This window comes from Penicillium manginii (assembly GCF_028828005.1).
Source record: "Penicillium manginii strain IBT 31320 chromosome Unknown utg000005l:1.0-5665137.0:1.0-5668048.0, whole genome shotgun sequence".
In the NCBI taxonomy this organism is placed as follows: Eukaryota; Fungi; Ascomycota; class Eurotiomycetes; order Eurotiales; family Aspergillaceae; genus Penicillium; species Penicillium manginii.
The window spans coordinates 4,110,536-4,128,338 of record NW_026643106.1 but is presented as its reverse complement, the minus strand read 5'-3'; the positions used below and the strand labels follow the sequence as shown (position 1 = coordinate 4,128,338).

The following is a 17,803-nucleotide window of genomic DNA, read 5'->3' as shown; positions in this document are numbered from 1 at the left end:
TATGAACAAAGCAGTAGCGCCTTGATTAAATTACTGAGCATTAAGACGGTCAGTCAGAATAGCCTGAGAAGATCTTCTAATCCTTTCGTCGGTAGAAGAGTGCCCACACTGATTTCCGACATGCTGTAAGTTGTGATCGGTGACAAGGCCGCAAAAGCAAACATGCACTGCCCCCAAAAGGGAATAGACGCATATGAGGCGCTAAATCACGAGATGCCCAACTCACCTCACTGCACCCAAAACTATCTCAATTAATAAACGATTTTTTGATCTGATTCCTCCGTTCAAGGCCGCGCAAAATTTAAAAATGCCCATATCACCCCCCTCATCACGTGAAGAATTTAAGATTTCGATAATTTGCGCACTTACGTTAGAGGCCAAGGCTGTACTGCCACTATTCGATTCTAAGTACGATGAAAACCTCGACAAGTATCGAAGGGTTCCTGGCGATACGAACGCATACACGTTGGGAAACATCGGAAAATACCATGTGGTACTTGCGCACATGCCAGGACCCGGAAAAGGCTTTGCATCCAGCGTGGCGAGCAATGTCAAACGAAGCTATCCGTGCATAGAACTGGCTCTGGTAGTCGGCATATGTGGGGGCGTTCCTCATGTAAGAGACTCGATGTCGCTGCAGGATGACATTTTTCTCGGAGATGTGATAGTCAGTAATGGTGTTGTTCAATACGATCTGGGGCGCCGCATTCCTGGTGATTTCGTTCGAAAGAATACCGTGCACGCCAATCTTGGGAGGCCGAGCCCAGAGATACTTTCATTCCTGAACAAGCTAGATGTCGGCTATGACCAGTTGACCCATCGATTAGCTTCTTACCTGGTGCTTGTTCAGGAGAAGTTCCCAAGCGGATACCCAGGACTCGAGAAAGATCTACTTTTCAGTCCCGACTACGAGCATGAACGAGATAATTGCAAATGCACTGAGGTAGCCTGTTGCGATGATACCGTCATCGTGCGCCGTCGGGATAATACTCAGAATGAGCACACAACACTTGTTCATTTTGGCCTCGTTGCATCCGGAGATACAGTCATGATGTCCGCGCATGACCGCGAGCGAATCTCCGAAGAGGAAAATATTATTGCCTTTGAGATGGAAGGTGCAGGTGTCTGGGATAATCTCCCATGTATTGTGATCAAGGGTGTCAGCGACTACGCGGATAGTCATAAAACGAAGGGATGGCAGCGTTTTGCAGCGGCAAGTGCTGCAGCGTGTATGCGAGCGGTTCTCGATGAGATACCTGTACCTTTACCAATTTCCTCGGCTGGGCCATCCAATAGTATGTATACTGAGCCCACCTAATTTGGTCGAGCATCTTCTTAAAAGAGAATAGCTACGGAATTGAGCGAGTCGATCTCACAAGAAGACTTGCAAGAAGACTTGGAGTTTTACCTCGGAACATTAACATTCCCGCGGGATGAACTTCGCGTTGATGAAATATCATCAGCTCATGAGAAGACATGCGAGTGGATGATGAGACATCCTGAATACTTAAAATGGACCAGTCATGTGGAGTTACCAATTCATGGGGGCTTCTTCTGGATCAAAGGAAAGCCGGGTGCAGGGAAATCGACCATGATGAAATATCTACTTTCGAAAACCGAAAGGATGCTCGGAGATACAGTCATTCTCTCATTTTTCTTTTACGCCCAGGGGACGTTCTTGGAAAGATCTATCATAGGGATGTATCGATCGCTCTTGCACCAGCTTTTGCTTTCAGAGAGAATTTCAGAGAATTCTATGAAGAGATTCTGGAAGTTAGCAAAAAGCCTTGGATCTCCAAAGGACGAGATTGAATGGACAAAAAGAGACGTGAAAGGCCTTTTGTCCCTGACAATCAAGTCTTTGAAAGGCTGTCAAATAGTTATATTGATTGATGCTGTCGATGAATGTGATCAGAAAGAAGTCGAGGACATGATATCTTTCTTCCAGGAGCTAGGGAAATCTGCCATCGAACATGCGGTCAACATGAGAGTCTGCTTGGCAAGCCGACACTATCCACGGATATCCCTTGAGAAAGGAATCGACTTAATTCTTGAGGATGAACAGGAGCACGAAAATGATTTAAAGAAATACGTTCAAACTAAACTCAAAGTCAGCAGTTCTAAACAGGCCCAGGAGATCAGGGATACGATCATCAAAAGAGCAGCGGGGGTGTTTTTATGGGTCATGCTGGTTATTCGTTTATTGAACCGGGCTTTTGATAAAGGCGAAATCGATACAATGAAGGAAAGACTTAACCAGATACCGGATGAACTCGATGATCTCTTCACTGATATTCTGACGCGAGAACAAGAAGACAAAGAAGCTCTGATCTTCAGTCTGCAGCTACTTTTATTTGGATTTGAGAGGCTTGTCACAGATGAGTTCTATTTCGCACTCTTATTTCAGAAATCAGGTACTGCTGAGGAGGATATCGATCTGGAGCTGCATTCACTTGGATTCATGAGCCGTCGCATACTCGATGTTACCAAAGGACTGACTGAGAATATCACAACAAAAAATTCACGAGTTCGCTTCATCCATGAGTCTGTTAGAGATTTCTTGCTGAAGAGAAATGGCTTCGCGAGAATTCTGTCCGAAAAGCTTGATCCCCAAAGGTTCATCGGATGCTCCCATAGCCGCCTTGCAGAATTTTGTTTCGATTACGTTTCTGCAGTGAACCGCTCACAGCCCGGACATAAGCAAGCCAAACTTTCAAGTTGTTTCGATTGTGTTTCTGCAGCGAACCACCCACGGCCCTGGCATGAGCTACAGATAGAAAAAACCTTTGGAATCGAACTTGAACCCACCAGGCCCCCCCTGTGACTCGAAGTTCGCTTTCTTTCGTTATGCGATGACATATATTCTCGAGCATAGCAACTCCGCTCAGGCAGGCGGCGTCTCCCAAAAAAAGCTTCTTGGGGACTTTCTTAATCGGCTCTCTCCTTCAAGCAAAACAATTCGCATTTCGTGCGAGATACTGCCGGGACTCCAGGAATATAGTGACAGCTTACTGCTGCTTTACATTCTAGTTGAGAGAGATCTCCATTATCTCATACCTTTATGCATCGCTATACCTGGTACTCCGTCTGTTTGGGATCCGAATATCAAAGCCTGCGTTCTCATGGAGACTGCGTGTTGCAAAGGATACATGGGCTCTATAAGAGCTTTACTAGGGCTTGAGATGGACATATCATCAAGTGTGATGGGGAGCTCTGTTGACCTCGAACTAATTTCTGGCATGAGGAGGTTCCTTGAAATTCAGCAGCAAAGACAAAATTCGCTGGACATGATTCTAGTCAAATCCGCTCTGACGACCAACAATGTGGAAATGCTAAGACTTCTTTTTCGCACAAAGGCTGTCGATCTTAATGACATGATTGAGAGCTTAGAGATAAATCCGCTCCTTTGGGCAATTAGAAACTATGATTCTGCAATGCTGGAGTTTCTAATATTCGAAGCCACGGTCAACGTGAACGGGCGTGACAAAGAGGGAAGAACCCCGCTCTCGTGTGTTGCCGGATCAATCTCTCCCAGCATCATCCCCGATTCCTCATGGATACTCTCGCAGACCTTTGCAGTGAATGCTCTTCTCAAGACCAACCGAGTTCACATCAATACCAAAGACAATAAACTTTGGTCACCCCTGGCTTGGGCTATCAAGGAATCCAATGTCGAGGTGGCAGAAATTTTGATCAATATCGAGACGTTGGATGTCAATAGCAAAAACTTGAATGGGCATACTCCACTGATAATGGCAATTATTTACGAGCGACCAACGATTGTTGAGATGTTGCTGCGTTGTGGTCGGGTGGATATTAATTCCCAGGATTTTGATGGACGCACTGCCCTATCTTGGGCTTCTGCACCGTGTGCGTTTGTTCAAGACTCAGAGTGGTTTGTATCTTCCATTTTTAGAGCTCGGAAAGAATGGATCCAAGTCGCTATACTTGAAGCCTTGTTGGAGTATGAGCCTAACGTCATGTTAGTGGATAATTGGGGCCATCCATCAACATGGTGGGCCCAAGCTTATATCATTATTCTCCAAGCAATCGACCTGGGGTCGAGCCATGGATTTTCTACGTCCTTGCTGGAGCGTTTATTAACTAACTCGGCATCCAGAGGCATAGGTTTGGTTCCTGCGGACCCTAAAATTGTCGAAATGGAAATGCAACTCTTTTGGACAGGGAGTGGGTCATGCGAGGTCCTTCAGTCCATTGGATTTACAACGCAAGTCCATTCCTTTTCCTCGTCAGCTCAACGGATCGCTGGCAGGGAATCCACTTCCACGTGCCATCTTGTGAATCCCAATGTAACGGTGGATCTTTGGAGTTCGCGTCCACCTGTCCACTCTCAAGCAATAGCCGTACCACATCTTCATAGACTGCTAGTACTGCCCAAAGGTGTGGTGTTTTTTCATTCCCGTTTTCAATTTTCTTCGGCCTTTTTCTTTCTTCTATAGTAGACTTTGTTATTGTATAGGCATTGACCTTCTGGGATACGGTTAAATAAAATCGGTGGACTCGGATGTATGCATATCATTGACAGTCCCTTTTTAACCCGAGGTTACCAACTGGACCGATGGTTTATGTTTTATTCGCTTGCTCGTTGGTATGATGAATAAACCGTTGGAAGGTTACGCTAAAGGTGGCCCCATTGAGCGCCTGACGCTAACAGCGGGAGCTCCGGCTTCAACAAGTAAGCTTGCTACAACTATCTCTCAATCTCCCTCCCCCCTCTCTGTTCCCCCTTCCTGTTTCTATCTCTCCCTGTTTCAGAGCCTTCTATTCATTGTCAGCCAATCGAAATGCAACCCCCTTTGCCTTCGTTCACGGAGACTTGGCACAATGCCTCTTATCCTGCTATCTCCCCTTCGAGAAGCGAACTAAGTGTGGCCAACAAGACCATTATTGTCACAGGAGCCGTAAGATTAATTCTAACGGCGGAATTTCCTGACAGAACTTGACTCTCAAACTGATACCGATTGATTGCAGGGAAGCGGCATCGGCCGAGCAACCGCCGCATCGTTCTCTCGCGCCGGAGCAAGCAAAATAATACTGCTCGGGCGCACACAATCAACTTTAGAAGAGACACAAAAATTGCTATCCTGTCCTAGCTCCATCTGTGTAGCCGATATCACAGATGAAAAGCGGATCGCTGAGATTGCAGCCTCCATCGGCACCTGGGATATACTACTTCTTGCTGCAGCATACATTTCATCCCCTTCTTCCATACAGTTTGCGTCTATTACAGATTGGTGGCAGAATCTCGAGGTCAGTTTTTCAAGATATGGCATTCCAACTTCGCTTATTCGCATCGACTTATCACTGACCCTTCCAAGACCAACCTGAAAGGCAGCCTCATTGCCGTGAAATCACTCCTACCCACCGCTCGCCCAGCCCATGCTACCGTGATTGGCTACACGGCCGCAATTACGTTCCCCGCTACCATGCTGACAGGCTTGTCAGCCTATGGTATTTCGAAGCTGGCAATCGTAAAGCTTATGGAATACATCGCCGCAGAAAATCCCTCAATCTTTACCGCGGCGCTGCACCCCGGGATGGTCGAAACGGAGATCTTTAAAGCATCTGGAACGGACTCTGCCGCTGTGCCTTTGGATTCTGGTACGTTCATTCTTTTTTTTTTTACTTCGGTATATCTATAACTGGAAGCTGACTGTCATATAGTGGAACTCTCGGGTGATTTTGCAGTCTGGCTGGCTAGTGAGGAGGCCTCGTTTTTGAACGGGCGATATGTTTGGGCGAACTGGGATGTGGATGAGCTTAAGGCAAAGGCAAGCGAGATACAGTCGGGTCAGCTGTTGACGGCCAGTATCCAGGGCTGGCCCTTCAATTCGACCTAGTTTGTTTGGGCCCGGTTTGTGATTTAGAATTAACTATGAGATAGATCTAGACCAGTTCGATTTGATTCAATCCAATCATTATGTACGATGAACCCAGAGTGTATGAAAAATTTTCCATAGAGTGTGATTTCGCCTATATTTACCCAAAAGTGTTAAGTTTTCCAACACCTGGTGGCACGCATCCAAAGGAACAAGCGCGTGCTGGTCATCTAGGTGAGGCCTGGCGTGATCGAGAGGAGTTGAAATCGGAGGGAGGCGTTGGCCGCAGGAACGGGCGTCGCGTAGGATCGATGATTGGTAATTGGCACATTTTGGCATTGTGAGGTTTTGTTTCTAATTATGCGTCCCCTACGCGTTTTCGTTGGGCAGTACGCTATTTTTCTTTGTTTATGAAAAACGCCGGGCATTTGGCAAGCTCGTGTTTTCGGCGAGCGGAACCTCTCTCGGCGAGGCTGAATCAGGCTTTTAGCGCTTGACTTTGAATTGAATGAAATAGATTTTTACTTGCAGTACGAGGTCCAAAGTATATAAGGCTTTTTTGGTAAAAAGCCGAGAAAACTAGCGAGAAAGACCATATATAGGACGCGCAAAAAACCGACAAGACATGCCATCTTCTCACTTCTGAACCAACGCGCTGATTGGCAGGGTTCCTCCAATTTCTTGCATATTATAGGCGAGTCGACCTGGCGTCTCCAAAAAGATATGCTGCCACATAAATGTTTTAAGTGAAGAGGAAGATGTCCCCACTTCGTCACCCTTATCCCTCGCCATCTGTAGCTGTTGACTCAATCCTGCTTCAGCCTCTTCTAAAAGTTGATTCACAAACAGGTCGGTATCTTCTGGTGATTTCTCTCCTTTCAGTGGGTATGCATAATGCTTGTGAAGAGCATAACCAGAGAGCGCAACTTGATCATGATCAGCAAGCTGAAAACGGGTGCAATGTTTCTCGTTATCCCCGCAATCAGCATCCGAATGCAGAGTTGCGATTGAGGATGCATAAAGGTAATCGACCAATGGTCCATCGATGGAGTTACCACAGATGACCAAGCATGGATCTGTAGATTCATCTGATATCAACTGATCGGCGGTTACTCGCTCCAACTTCCATTGGAAAGGAGTCGGAAGCATGGAGGACCCAGAGCAGGTACTTGTATCGATGGTGACAGTAAAGTAGTTAACATGGAAAGCTGATTTGGTGTTAGCTTATGAATACTTTTTAGATGGGCTGGCTTAGAACTCATACAAGTTGCACTACAGAAGCGCTTGACCGCGATCAAGATAGGAGGAGGCGTCTGAGCCCAAAGCTGACGCAAAGCGATAAACCCAACGAAGCTCGGTATAGAAGTTAAGCCTTTGCGACTGGCCTTTGTTGTCTTCTCCAGTAAGCTACCGAGGATGGAAGTTAGTCTGGAACTCGAAAAGTCCAATGTGGGATGGGCTATATTTGCGTTTACCTCTGCAGTTTGTCATTTTGCCCCCTTGAATGTGCTAGGGATTGCAGCCATGCACAGCTCAGCTGTGATAACCAAACCTGCATGCACTGAAAGTCATGCTCGACACGCTTTTGCTGGGTCCAGTATGGGAAAACGGGATTCTTCGAGTTGTAATCAGACTCCATCAGTCGAGCAGCGTATTGTATCGGAATTTCGGGGTCCAATTCAGCACCAATTATGTGCTTTCGTCGCACAAATGTCTTGTATTTTGACAGAATGTAGCTGTAGGTGAGGAGCCGAATCACCTGTTGAAAGTTGTCCGGATTCCATTCTTCTATTGACCCCGAAGATCGCGTTTCGTGTTCGGAGATGGGTTCTACCCATCCAAGTTTCATCAAGAGACTACAGCGTGATTCTCCCGCGCGATTAAATCCGAATTTCTCGAAGTTGGATCCTTTTGCGGTCAACATACGACACGAGTCTCGTGCTCGGATAATGACATTTTGGAGTGCATCTATCATAGAAGCAACATGCCGTTGGAATCGGGCAAGGCGCCCGTCTTTCAGTAGGTGGTGCCTCAGAGCCATGATCATAAGAGCACGAAGCTGGCACGCGGTATCTCCTACATGGGCATCAAATGCCATATACCCCGTAGAAGACGATGATGCATGATTCTCCTGTAAGAGCTCGCTGAACAGCTCTAGCGCATCAAGAGAATCAGATGCTGCGCATACAACGTCACTGAGCAGACTAGGAATATAGCCAGCCTTCAATGTGCATGTGTATTTGGTATCAGGTGGGTTTTGAGCAAGGAAGAGAGCGGTCAACATCTTGAAATGAGAGATGGTAGTTTGATGGGAATTAAGCTGTTTGACACGAGCTAGAAAGGAACTTGGAGTTCAATTTCTATCTTGTTATATACAAAATAGGCTAAGGCCCAGAGAAATCAGAGATCTTGACCTAATAAAGTACGAAGCGCTTTCCTAGTCGTAAAACTTTTCTTACCCCCGAAAATATACTAGCCGATGGAAAATACGCCGATATGGCTTGTAAACACGCCGATGACCGAAGGAATACGAGGATAACTAAGGGTGGCCACGTGTAACTTTGAAGAATACTGATGGAAGTCGAGAATTATGACCGGGCAGAGTGTTACTGCGTCACGATGTGTGATATAAATGTGTGTATGCCCTGATGACTGTCTTTATCGAGAAGGAGAGCAAAGTGAACCTGAGCAGGCAATAATGATGCCTGAGGCACCAGGAACAACAAACATTGACCCGAGAGTAAATATTTGAACATTTGGTATTAAATACTGGCAAATCCCAATCCGATCCAAAATCATAGTTTTTGTTACATGTGAGAAATTCGGAAAAAAACTGCGAGAGCTTGTACATACGGCTGTTTGATTAAGCAGAATGGTCATCCGGGAAAACTCATCTCGACTGTGAAGCGACACATTTTAAGATTTGACTAGACCAATCCGTGCGAGATACGCGAGTACTAGTTGTTCCTAGTTTCATAATTTGGCAATACAGATGATCTATCTGATGCGTCTAAATCTATGTTAGAATCCGAATGAAATTGAATCCCTGAGCTGATGGGGTTTTGCTAGTTTGAGGAACATCAACAACGATCTGAATCATCATTCATTTCAGATAGAAGTTTGATTGAAGATAGTACCCTGCGATTTCAGAGGGTTGATAAAAAGGGGTCCAGCTGTACAGGATTGAATAAATATCCTTCTCCTTGGTCCATCTTTATTATGAAGTTCGAACCTATCAAATCTGAGTACCGAGAATAATATGCGGCGAGCGATGATTCGTTGGTGGGTCTGCATCGAAGCCGAAATTCCCAAAACGCCTCACGGGGGTCTGGAGAAACACAACACGAAAAGATACCCGCAGCGGAAATCTCCGATGACATAATTGAGCCAGTTTCTGACTAAAGTAACAGTGATTGAGAACGAGTCATGTATACCTGGGTAGTAACATGCCGTATAAAGCAACAACCCGATTTTAACCCTCCATCACTTGCCAGAAAGTTTTTCTGAATTATCTAAACCAGGTCAGAAATTACTAGTAGTTTATTCGTTTCGTTCTTTCCAGCTCCATCATACTTTTCAAAAATAGGTTTGATCTCAAACCCCTAAAACCGATGTCCGCCAAGATTTTTACTCATAGACCGTTCTCAAAGGGGCGTGTCCCTGCGATGACAAAATTACGAGTAGACCAATAAAAGTCGAACTGCCTCTCCGACAAATGCCTAGTGGTGAGGCTGAGCACGCCTGAAAATAATCCTGCTAGAATAAGATTATGCGGGTTAGTCCAATCGGGGTTAGACTGATGACTAATATACGATGTGGCCAATCATCTAGTCCCAATCTCCTGGTTATCCAATTGCAGCCTGGTAACAACAAACCGTGCTTCAGATTTCGGATGATGATGGCCCACAGACTCATAGTCCGTCATCCAGTCAAAGAGAATTGATACACATCCTGCTGCGCCATGGCGTCCAAATATCAACGTGGTTTCAGCCTTATATAGTTGGTCTGATCGTATATGTGGATTTGGGTAATTATGGCAACTAGGCATTGACGAATTTGGTCCGAATCCTGCATTTTGCTCAGCCCGCTCTGGGCTGGGGCTATTTCTCGCTGCAAGATAGGTGTTTGGAATTTTGGGGTCCAGGCTTGGAGACTGTGAGACTTTCAAAGCTGGGACATACTATATAACCAGGTTGATATCTCCTTTTGTCTTGCAATACATAACTACTACTCTCCTCATTTCCATCCACACAATTAATATCTCATATTCCGTCCACGAATACACAGTTTCTTGTCTCTTATCACTCAGAATGTCTTCTGAAAGGCAGCAGATCTATGAAGAGCTTTCTGTTGGCTGTCATGCCTACCGCGAAGGCTTCAAGAGTTCATATGACTATATCCCATCAAAAGGAGCAGGTATTGCATTCTGTTTGCTCTTCGGAATCACAATGATTGCACATATTGTGCAGTTCTCCTGGAAGCGGACATGGTGGTGCTGTGTCTTTGCCATTGGTAGCGCTGGTATGAATCTAGTGCGCACTCTTCTTGGTTATTCAAGTCTAATAGATAAACAGTGGAAGTTCTTGGCTGGGCTGGACGTACCTGGAGCTCTGATTGCCCATATAACAGTACCGCATTCATGATTCAGATATCGACATTGATCATTGGTAGGTCCCAATACAACCAATCATCGCCTGCAGCAAACACAGAACTAATAAAACGCTCTCCTATTACAGCTCCTGTTTTCTACACAGCCGGAATCTACATTTTACTTGGTCGCTTGATCAAAGTGTTCGGTCCGGAAAGCTCCTTCCTCTCACCCAAGCTCTACCTTTGGATATTCTGCACTTGCGACGTCATCTCTCTCGTTATCCAAGCAGCTGGAGGCGGCCTTGCATCTTCCGCTTCAAATGGCAAAGGCGACACTAAACCGGGCACCAACACCATGGTTGCGGGTATAGTCTTTCAACTAGTCTCGATCAGTGTGTTTGTATACTGTGCGATTGACTTCCTTCGACGGACGACCCGTGCCGGCTTGATAAAGATGGGGAAAGTGGACTCCACCAACTGTATTGTTCTCGCGATGATCATCTCAGTCGTTTTTATCTATATCCGGTCCATTTATCGTGTTGTTGAGCTTGCTCAGGGCTGGACAGGCTATATCATAACTCACGAGGTATTTTTCATCGCTCTCGATGGTGTCATGATGATCGTCGCTGTGGGGATTTTCAATATCTTTCATCCTGGCTGGCTACTGCCGTCTTATGACTCTTTTACGCTACCAAAGCACCGGAGTTCTCGTGAGATGACGGCCCAAAAATTGCAAAGCCCTGAGAGCAGCGAAAATAGGGGTCCTGGGAGCTACTGAAATACGGTTTTTGGCCATATAGTCAAACATCAACCCAAAGAGATAGCTCACTTCACGTTATAATTGGGGTATTAGATTTCATGATATTGGCGGTTTTTGGGGGGGTCTTACGAGTGTTTTCGTGCTTTTTACAATTGCTTTAGGTTTAATTTTATCTTTACTGTGAACCTGAAATCAAATAAATGGATAGTTTTAGTGAATTGTATTTGCATTATCGCTTAACCTCCATGATAAATTACCATGCCAGTGATAAATCTGCCTGTCCACTTATTAACTCATCTAATTTCACATGGAGCCTTTTTCCCTTTAGCATTTGGGTAGGCTCATCTGAGAAAGTTTCATTCGGTTTTGTGGTGCCATTGCTTGATGGAATTCTGTCTTTTGTTTCCTTCCTAAATTCCTGGCGCTTTACAGCTTGCACATGCAGCTACTGGATCTGGACATTGGTGTGCTACGACTCCCACTAATACATTTTAGCTTGAATTGTGGTTGATATCATGTTGCGGGGATATATGCCTCAGGCGTTCAGAATGCCGTGCTAGGGTGCCTTCTCTGTCTTTAGATAGCTTTCATTTTCTCTTCTCGACCCACTGGCACCCACCACCTTTTCATGCCAGGTGCACCCACATTTCCAGCCTCCATCAGTATGAAAATTTCCGGTCGCTGGGCTATCGCTTCCCTTGTTATTGACAGCTTCATTCCCTCAGTCCTATCATGATTCTTGCACGAAGCACCGAGCGAGAATCCAATACGGAGCACTGTGTTCAAGTTTCAAGAAATCTTGGTGCCTGGAAATAGCTGAACTATATCTCGAATTTTATTGGCCCGCAGATTCCAAGCCCTGGAGGTACTCACGGCGCTCATAGCGTTAATTCAATAACAAGTATTTGCCACGTTGTGAAAATCGAAGATCCTAGGTCTTAATGTTCTTGAAAATTAATTGCGGAATTCTAGAAATGCGGAAACCCGTACCACTTCTTTTGGTCAGACTAGTTTGATCCTTTCAAAATTCCACCTGCTAGGACAGATACTTCTAGCGACGACGCCCGCGGGATCGCTTTAGCATCCCGAACCCTCTTGATTGGTCCAGTGGGGTTGATCCTGGAAAATCCCCTCGCTTCGAAAAGTTAGAATCGACAGTCGGCCGGTGCGCGTGGAGATTTTGTTCTCCACTCTGCACCAGTGATCACATCACTGCAGCCCTGTAGGGCTGAAGCTTAGCCTGCGGACAAAGTGGACAGCTCTTGGTCCTTGGGCTCGTGAATTCTTAACCTCCCATTACTTCATTGGCGGGCTATATATGGCCTGAAAAGGTAACACATGCATCGTCACATCCTCGCTTGTGGGCCTGTGATACTCTCGCCCAACCATGTCATATAAGTAAGCGCCATCTCAAAGGCATTTCCCTTGTGATGAATTCCCCTTGACAATAATTGTACTCAATGCTGGCTTATCGAAGCTATAAATCCTCTCAGGGGGCACCACCGGATTTTGTCTCTCTTCATCCGCAATCACGACCATAGAAGGCCCAACTTCCAATACAGATTCTTCTCTATTACCCTCGTCTTCCTCTTTGTTATCAGTGTGATCTCATCATGGGTCTAATTAAGATCCTTCTCAAGGCCATCATTATCCCGATCGTGCTGATTATTGTAATCGGCGTAGTCATTGTCTTCGCCATCAAAATTCGCCGGGAGAAGAAGCGAAAACAGAAGGAGATAGAGCTGAATTCCTTTCGGCCACCCCCTATACAGCAGTGGTCTTATCCTATGTCACCCGGGATTCAAAAGCCTGCAGCGGTCGCTTCATACGGCTTCAAGTCTCCGACCCAGATGGAACAAGGCGCTGTTCGATCATAGCCTCGTTCAGGTATGAGAGAAACCTTGCACCGAGTCTGTATATACTAATCTCAGAGACGGCTTTCTAGAAATTTATTACAGAGCCTTTTCTGTCGAACATGTTGGCAGCTGGACAAATCGTTTGGACGGATCGATGTTTTGTTGAACCGAATCATGGTGGATGAGCACTTTACGAGGAGATATTTTATCTTAGCAATTGAACCATTCGGATATTGATCTCTTGACCTGTAAGGCTCAATTGTGGGAGCTTCTATTTATACTTAAACCGTGTCTTCATATACCAGTGGGGCGTCAATCTCGAGCGAGGGGGGGGGGGGATTCTAGAGTTTGCTCCCGGGCACAATTGCGCGCAAATTAACACGTCGCATATTCCGAGTTCATTCCCACTAATTTTGTACCCTCCTCCCTGTGAACGCTCTTCTCGTAATGCTGTTGCCTGACTCCGTGGACAGGGCCACCTTTTTTACAGGATGTGAAATCATGATGGCCACTCAGATATGCAAGCTCCATGTACAGTAGTTTTCGAAATCAGTTTGACCCCAAACTCTTTCGACTTGAATTCCCGAAGATAATTCCGAGATACGCTGACCTGTTTAGTTTCACCGCTTTGTTAGTTGGGCAGAAAAGAGGGTAATGGCTGTGGCTAATTATCAATGTACTGTAATAAAGTTGTAATGATACATCGAAACCCGGAGAATTGCTTGGTAGATCTGGCAATCTGGCAAGATCGTCTGCCCGCTCTCCGCTTTCCCACCAGTACTAGTCTTGCAAAACTCTCTCACTTTACGATTCGCAGCTATGCGTCACTCTGGTCATGTTGTTTGAGACGGAAAAGTAATAATTATTCGGATTTTTACGAGCATCAAACATGGTATAGGACAAAGCAATTGATTTTTCTTTTTCAAATGCGAGTCAAAGCAAGCACCCCGTTCCCTATGGTAAGATATCCGTGCATGTATTTACAAATAGATCTTAGAATCCTCTGTTAGAATTAGAATATGGATCTCGGAAGGTACTTATGTACAGGAACTTACAATTTAAGCCATGGTGCAGTCAAGGTACTTCTCACCACGTTTGCAGGGAGACTCGGCAAGGACGTTGCAGCATTGCTTACCAGCCTTAGAGGCGCAATCCCCAGAGCCATCCTTTGAAACAGCCAGGACAACGTGGCCATCGCTCAAGTTTTGACCAGCCTCGAAGGGAGAGGCGCCGCAGTAGTCACTGCCGTAGGTGTAATCGGAAGCCATCCAGTTGCAGCCGTAGTTCTGGTAAGCACAGTCGTACTCGTCGGAGTGGATAATCTCGGCGGCGGCGGAGGATTCAGCGGCCATGATTGAGGAGCGGGAGGCAGAGGGAATGGCGGAAATAGCGCTCTTCACGGAGGCAGTGGGAGGGATAGTGACGGAGGGCATTGAGGATATGGAGGTCTTAGGAGTGAAAGTGGCGGAAGAAGAGCTGGCCGAGGCCACGCCGGCCAGGAGGAGAGAGATGGAGGCGATTGTGAACTGCATTGTGATGGGATTATTTTGGTATAGCGAAGTTGTAGAAGTAGAAGTGGAAATTGATTTCATATAAGGTCGCCTCTGGGGGGAATCAGCTCGAGCCATTCTCATACCCGGGGCTACATCACCTTCCAGAATTTGACCCGAGCAGGTGGCCAGGAACCTGTAGATCGATCGGCAGCTTGTTGATCAATGGATCTTTGGCTTTGATAGTTGAAGGGTCTGGTGGGTCTTGTTTTCCCGTGTTATGGAGCCATTACATGTTTGATGGATAGTGGGTTAGAGATCAAATACGCCCATTCGATCGATTGCGATAGATTAACTGCACAGTCTGCCAATATCTTAAATGTCCATGGTCAAGCCACAAACTATGCTTTGTTTTGTGGAGAGAACATGCTAGCTGAGAAGGTGATCTTACATTACAAGCCGGTTTCACGGTATGAAGAGAATCCATCCCGACTCGTCGATCCCTGAGAAAAATGGGGATCACGGCTCCCGGATCGCGACGAGAACTCAAGATCGGCACTTGTTGGACTCAAAATGGGGACTTTTAATGACTGTACTCCGTACAGCTGATGCAGATCTCTTCCCACGAGCTGGAGCCGGATCTGTTCGGTGGAAGTCATACCCCCGAAATGATCCTGAAGAAATCGATCCTCCTTATAAGAGGGGCTTGCTGTCTGCTATTCCTTCCCTGACACCCGAATTAAGCATTTCATCACCTTCAAAATAACACAAAATGCAGCTCAACTTCGCTCCTGCCGTCGCTCTTCTGGCTGCTGTCAGCCCGGCCTTGGCCAGCAGCCCTCTTGTGCCTCAACTCCAGCAGCTCACTCAGGGCATCTCCAACACCCGTGAAATCTTCAATGATCTGAAGATTTACACCACCCCCAGGCAGGGACCGGTAAGCAACGAAAAGATTTAGATGGGACGGTCAACCGATATACTAATGAACATGTAGAACGGAATTACCACCTACAAAAACGAGATCATTAAAGCCAAGGAGAGCTATATTGAGAATACCCCCTCGATGGTTGAGGAAGCAGACCAGGCTTCCGTTTGCGAGAACTTTGTCAATGTAAGTCATTGCTGACCAAAAGAATTCAGGATCGAGACTGATAGTTCCTTTTTTCTTTTTTTTTAGTTTGTCACTGTCTCGCAGGATCTCATGAATACTCTTATTGAGAAGCACGCTTTGTTTGGCGCGACTACTTTGAGTGCCCCTGTCTCTCATCTCATACGTATGGACGAGTATTATACTGATGTATGCTATTCGAGACCCCTCTCAAACCCCCCCTTTGGATACATTCGACTAACAATAATCACCAGACATTCGTCTACAACATTGAAGGTCTGGTGCCGAGCTGCGCGAGCCAAATCGCTGATTCAAAGAAGAAGCTCCTGGAGGCCTACGAGTTGGCCACGGATGCGTACATGTAATACATGCAAAAAAATCTTTAACGTCATGATCGGGATACTTTGGCCAGCTTTACCAGTTGTATGAGAAATAATAACATCGAATTGAAGCATCACGTTCTGAAATTTATCTCAAACTCCGTTTCATACCAAGACTAGTGGTATCAGTAGAGTTGGGTCGTGGTTGGCTACAAATTATAAATAAAAGATACCACTGCAGTCTTGGGTAGTAGTTATCCATTATACTGCGTGGTTACCCTTTCGCTGCGCTGTAAAAGCAGCGTAATGTTCAACTGTTTGATCATCCACACCGCAAGAAAAAAGGGTTGTGCTCAGAGCCAATAATTGATGAACATCCTGGGGAAGAATGATTGGGACAGGATCAGAAGGGGTTTCAAGCATCAAAGAAGTTCTATGTTCAAGTCCGCATGTCGAAAATGACATCTGGCGCTCTCTTCTTTCGCACCGACCATATTAAGACACCATTCAAGGAACAAATCAAATCTCGCTTCGGGCCTTTCTCGTATGTAGTAATCCCAGTTACGCTTGACGAATCCCTTGAGCTCTGCAAAACTCTTCAATCAGGTTCAGATCTGGCGAATACGGTGGCAAATAGACCAGCTTCACCCCTGTGTCCGAGCACATTTGTTTAAGGGCCTTCAGACCGGTGAAATGAGGCGTTTTCCATGACTAAGATAGATTTAGGTTCTGGCCATCGTCCGTAATATTGAAGCAGCTGAGCTATAAAGCCTTTAAAAGACGGTGGCATCCATCGAACCACGAAAGACACGCGACAGAACGATCGCATCCTGTGCATAGGCAGGTAATATCTGATATCTCTGACCTCGATGGAATTGCGTTACTTGCAAAGGAGACGTGCCACGTGGTGCCCAGCCTGTTCGTCTAAACCCAACACGTTTATCACACCCAGATTCTTCAACGTAGACTAGGTGGTATGACTTAAAATCTGATAGATAATGCAGATAATAATCCCACAATTCGACATTTCATTCTTTAGCACGCCTCCGTGCCGTTTTTTTAGACCAAACTTTTGCTATAAGGGCTCTTCTGATGCTGGAGGCTGTAACCATGGCCTGGAACTCATCCCATAAGGATACAACCATCTCCTCAAGATAGAGGCCAGGTTTCTCATATAGGTGATTACAGAGGGCTTCGATCATCAGGGGTGTTACAGTCCGTTTTCGTCCTACTCGGGTTTGGGGTGCGTATAAGCTTCCAAATTGCCGCAAGTTGTTGCGGATACTGATAATGGTCTGCTTGCTACATTCAGCTTGTTCAGCCATTTCAGATGTGCGGAAAGATCCGCTCTCGATCATATCACGGACGAAAGCAAGCTTTGAAGGCGAGAGTCCTGGAGCCATGTCGCTCGCATTAGTAACGGTAAGCAGAAAGCGGTTGTACATGAAGTTCCTAAGTGTTATGCAGGGACGAGAGGGGAAGAGGTGATCCCGTGTGTTCTGCTAATTTCGTGTAAAATACACCACTGATGGTACTGAATGCGTATTGTAAAATACGTTGACTATTTGTAGAAAGCGGTCTAAGTCGAGGTGCCCGGCATCCAATCATAATCCGCATATCCAGGATCCATATTCCGGAAATCAAGTCGAAAGAGTTTGAGGTCAAACTGATTTCGAAAACTACTGTAGCCTAATTTAGTGACAATGGTGATGTGATACAAGAAAATTGGCGGAGACTAGGCAGCAGCAAAATTCTGGGGTGAACCCTGATGATAATTGGACACTGCAAGCCGGCCTAGCGAGTTCCACATTCCCATCTCTATGTCGAAGCTGTCCACCT

General features: G+C 45.9%; 8 protein-coding genes across 8 annotated transcripts; 5 read left to right on the top strand and 3 right to left on the bottom strand.

The window, feature by feature from the left end:
• Positions 1–307: 307 nt before the first annotated feature.
• On the top strand, positions 308–2,824 carry N7533_007873 (5'-methylthioadenosine/S-adenosylhomocysteine nucleosidase family protein; the record flags this gene model as incomplete). Its single annotated transcript, XM_057104523.1, has 2 exons — positions 308–1,295; positions 1,350–2,824. 2 exons carry the CDS (start codon positions 308–310, stop codon positions 2,822–2,824), a joined length of 2,463 nt encoding a protein of 820 aa, XP_056959480.1.
• Positions 2,825–4,805: 1,981 nt separating this feature from the next.
• On the top strand, positions 4,806–5,861 carry N7533_007872 (SDR family NAD(P)-dependent oxidoreductase; the record flags this gene model as incomplete). Its single annotated transcript, XM_057104522.1, has 4 exons — positions 4,806–4,922; positions 4,993–5,271; positions 5,340–5,622; positions 5,686–5,861. 4 exons carry the CDS (start codon positions 4,806–4,808, stop codon positions 5,859–5,861), a joined length of 855 nt encoding a protein of 284 aa, XP_056959479.1.
• Positions 5,862–6,476: 615 nt separating this feature from the next.
• N7533_007871 (uncharacterized protein) lies at positions 6,477–6,989 on the bottom strand (the record flags this gene model as incomplete). Its single annotated transcript, XM_057104521.1, has 1 exon — positions 6,477–6,989. The coding sequence occupies one exon, from the start codon at positions 6,987–6,989 to the stop codon at positions 6,477–6,479; it is 513 nt and encodes a 170-aa protein (XP_056959478.1).
• Positions 6,990–7,311: 322 nt separating this feature from the next.
• On the bottom strand, positions 7,312–8,124 carry N7533_007870 (uncharacterized protein; the record flags this gene model as incomplete). The annotated part of the gene is made up of 1 exon (XM_057104520.1): positions 7,312–8,124. One exon carries the CDS (start codon positions 8,122–8,124, stop codon positions 7,312–7,314), a length of 813 nt encoding a protein of 270 aa, XP_056959477.1.
• Positions 8,125–10,150: 2,026 nt separating this feature from the next.
• Positions 10,151–11,208, top strand: N7533_007869 (RTA1 domain-containing protein; the record flags this gene model as incomplete). Its single annotated transcript, XM_057104519.1, has 3 exons — positions 10,151–10,361; positions 10,415–10,507; positions 10,577–11,208. 3 exons carry the CDS (start codon positions 10,151–10,153, stop codon positions 11,206–11,208), a joined length of 936 nt encoding a protein of 311 aa, XP_056959476.1.
• A 1,595-nt stretch (positions 11,209–12,803) lies between these two features.
• Positions 12,804–13,067, top strand: N7533_007868 (uncharacterized protein; the record flags this gene model as incomplete). The annotated part of the gene is made up of 1 exon (XM_057104518.1): positions 12,804–13,067. One exon carries the CDS (start codon positions 12,804–12,806, stop codon positions 13,065–13,067), a length of 264 nt encoding a protein of 87 aa, XP_056959475.1.
• Positions 13,068–14,104: 1,037 nt separating this feature from the next.
• N7533_007867 (uncharacterized protein) lies at positions 14,105–14,578 on the bottom strand (the record flags this gene model as incomplete). Its single annotated transcript, XM_057104517.1, has 1 exon — positions 14,105–14,578. One exon carries the CDS (start codon positions 14,576–14,578, stop codon positions 14,105–14,107), a length of 474 nt encoding a protein of 157 aa, XP_056959474.1.
• Positions 14,579–15,308: 730 nt separating this feature from the next.
• N7533_007866 (uncharacterized protein) lies at positions 15,309–16,009 on the top strand (the record flags this gene model as incomplete). The annotated part of the gene is made up of 4 exons (XM_057104516.1): positions 15,309–15,473; positions 15,531–15,647; positions 15,714–15,833; positions 15,899–16,009. 4 exons carry the CDS (start codon positions 15,309–15,311, stop codon positions 16,007–16,009), a joined length of 513 nt encoding a protein of 170 aa, XP_056959473.1.
• Positions 16,010–17,803: the final 1,794 nt, after the last annotated feature.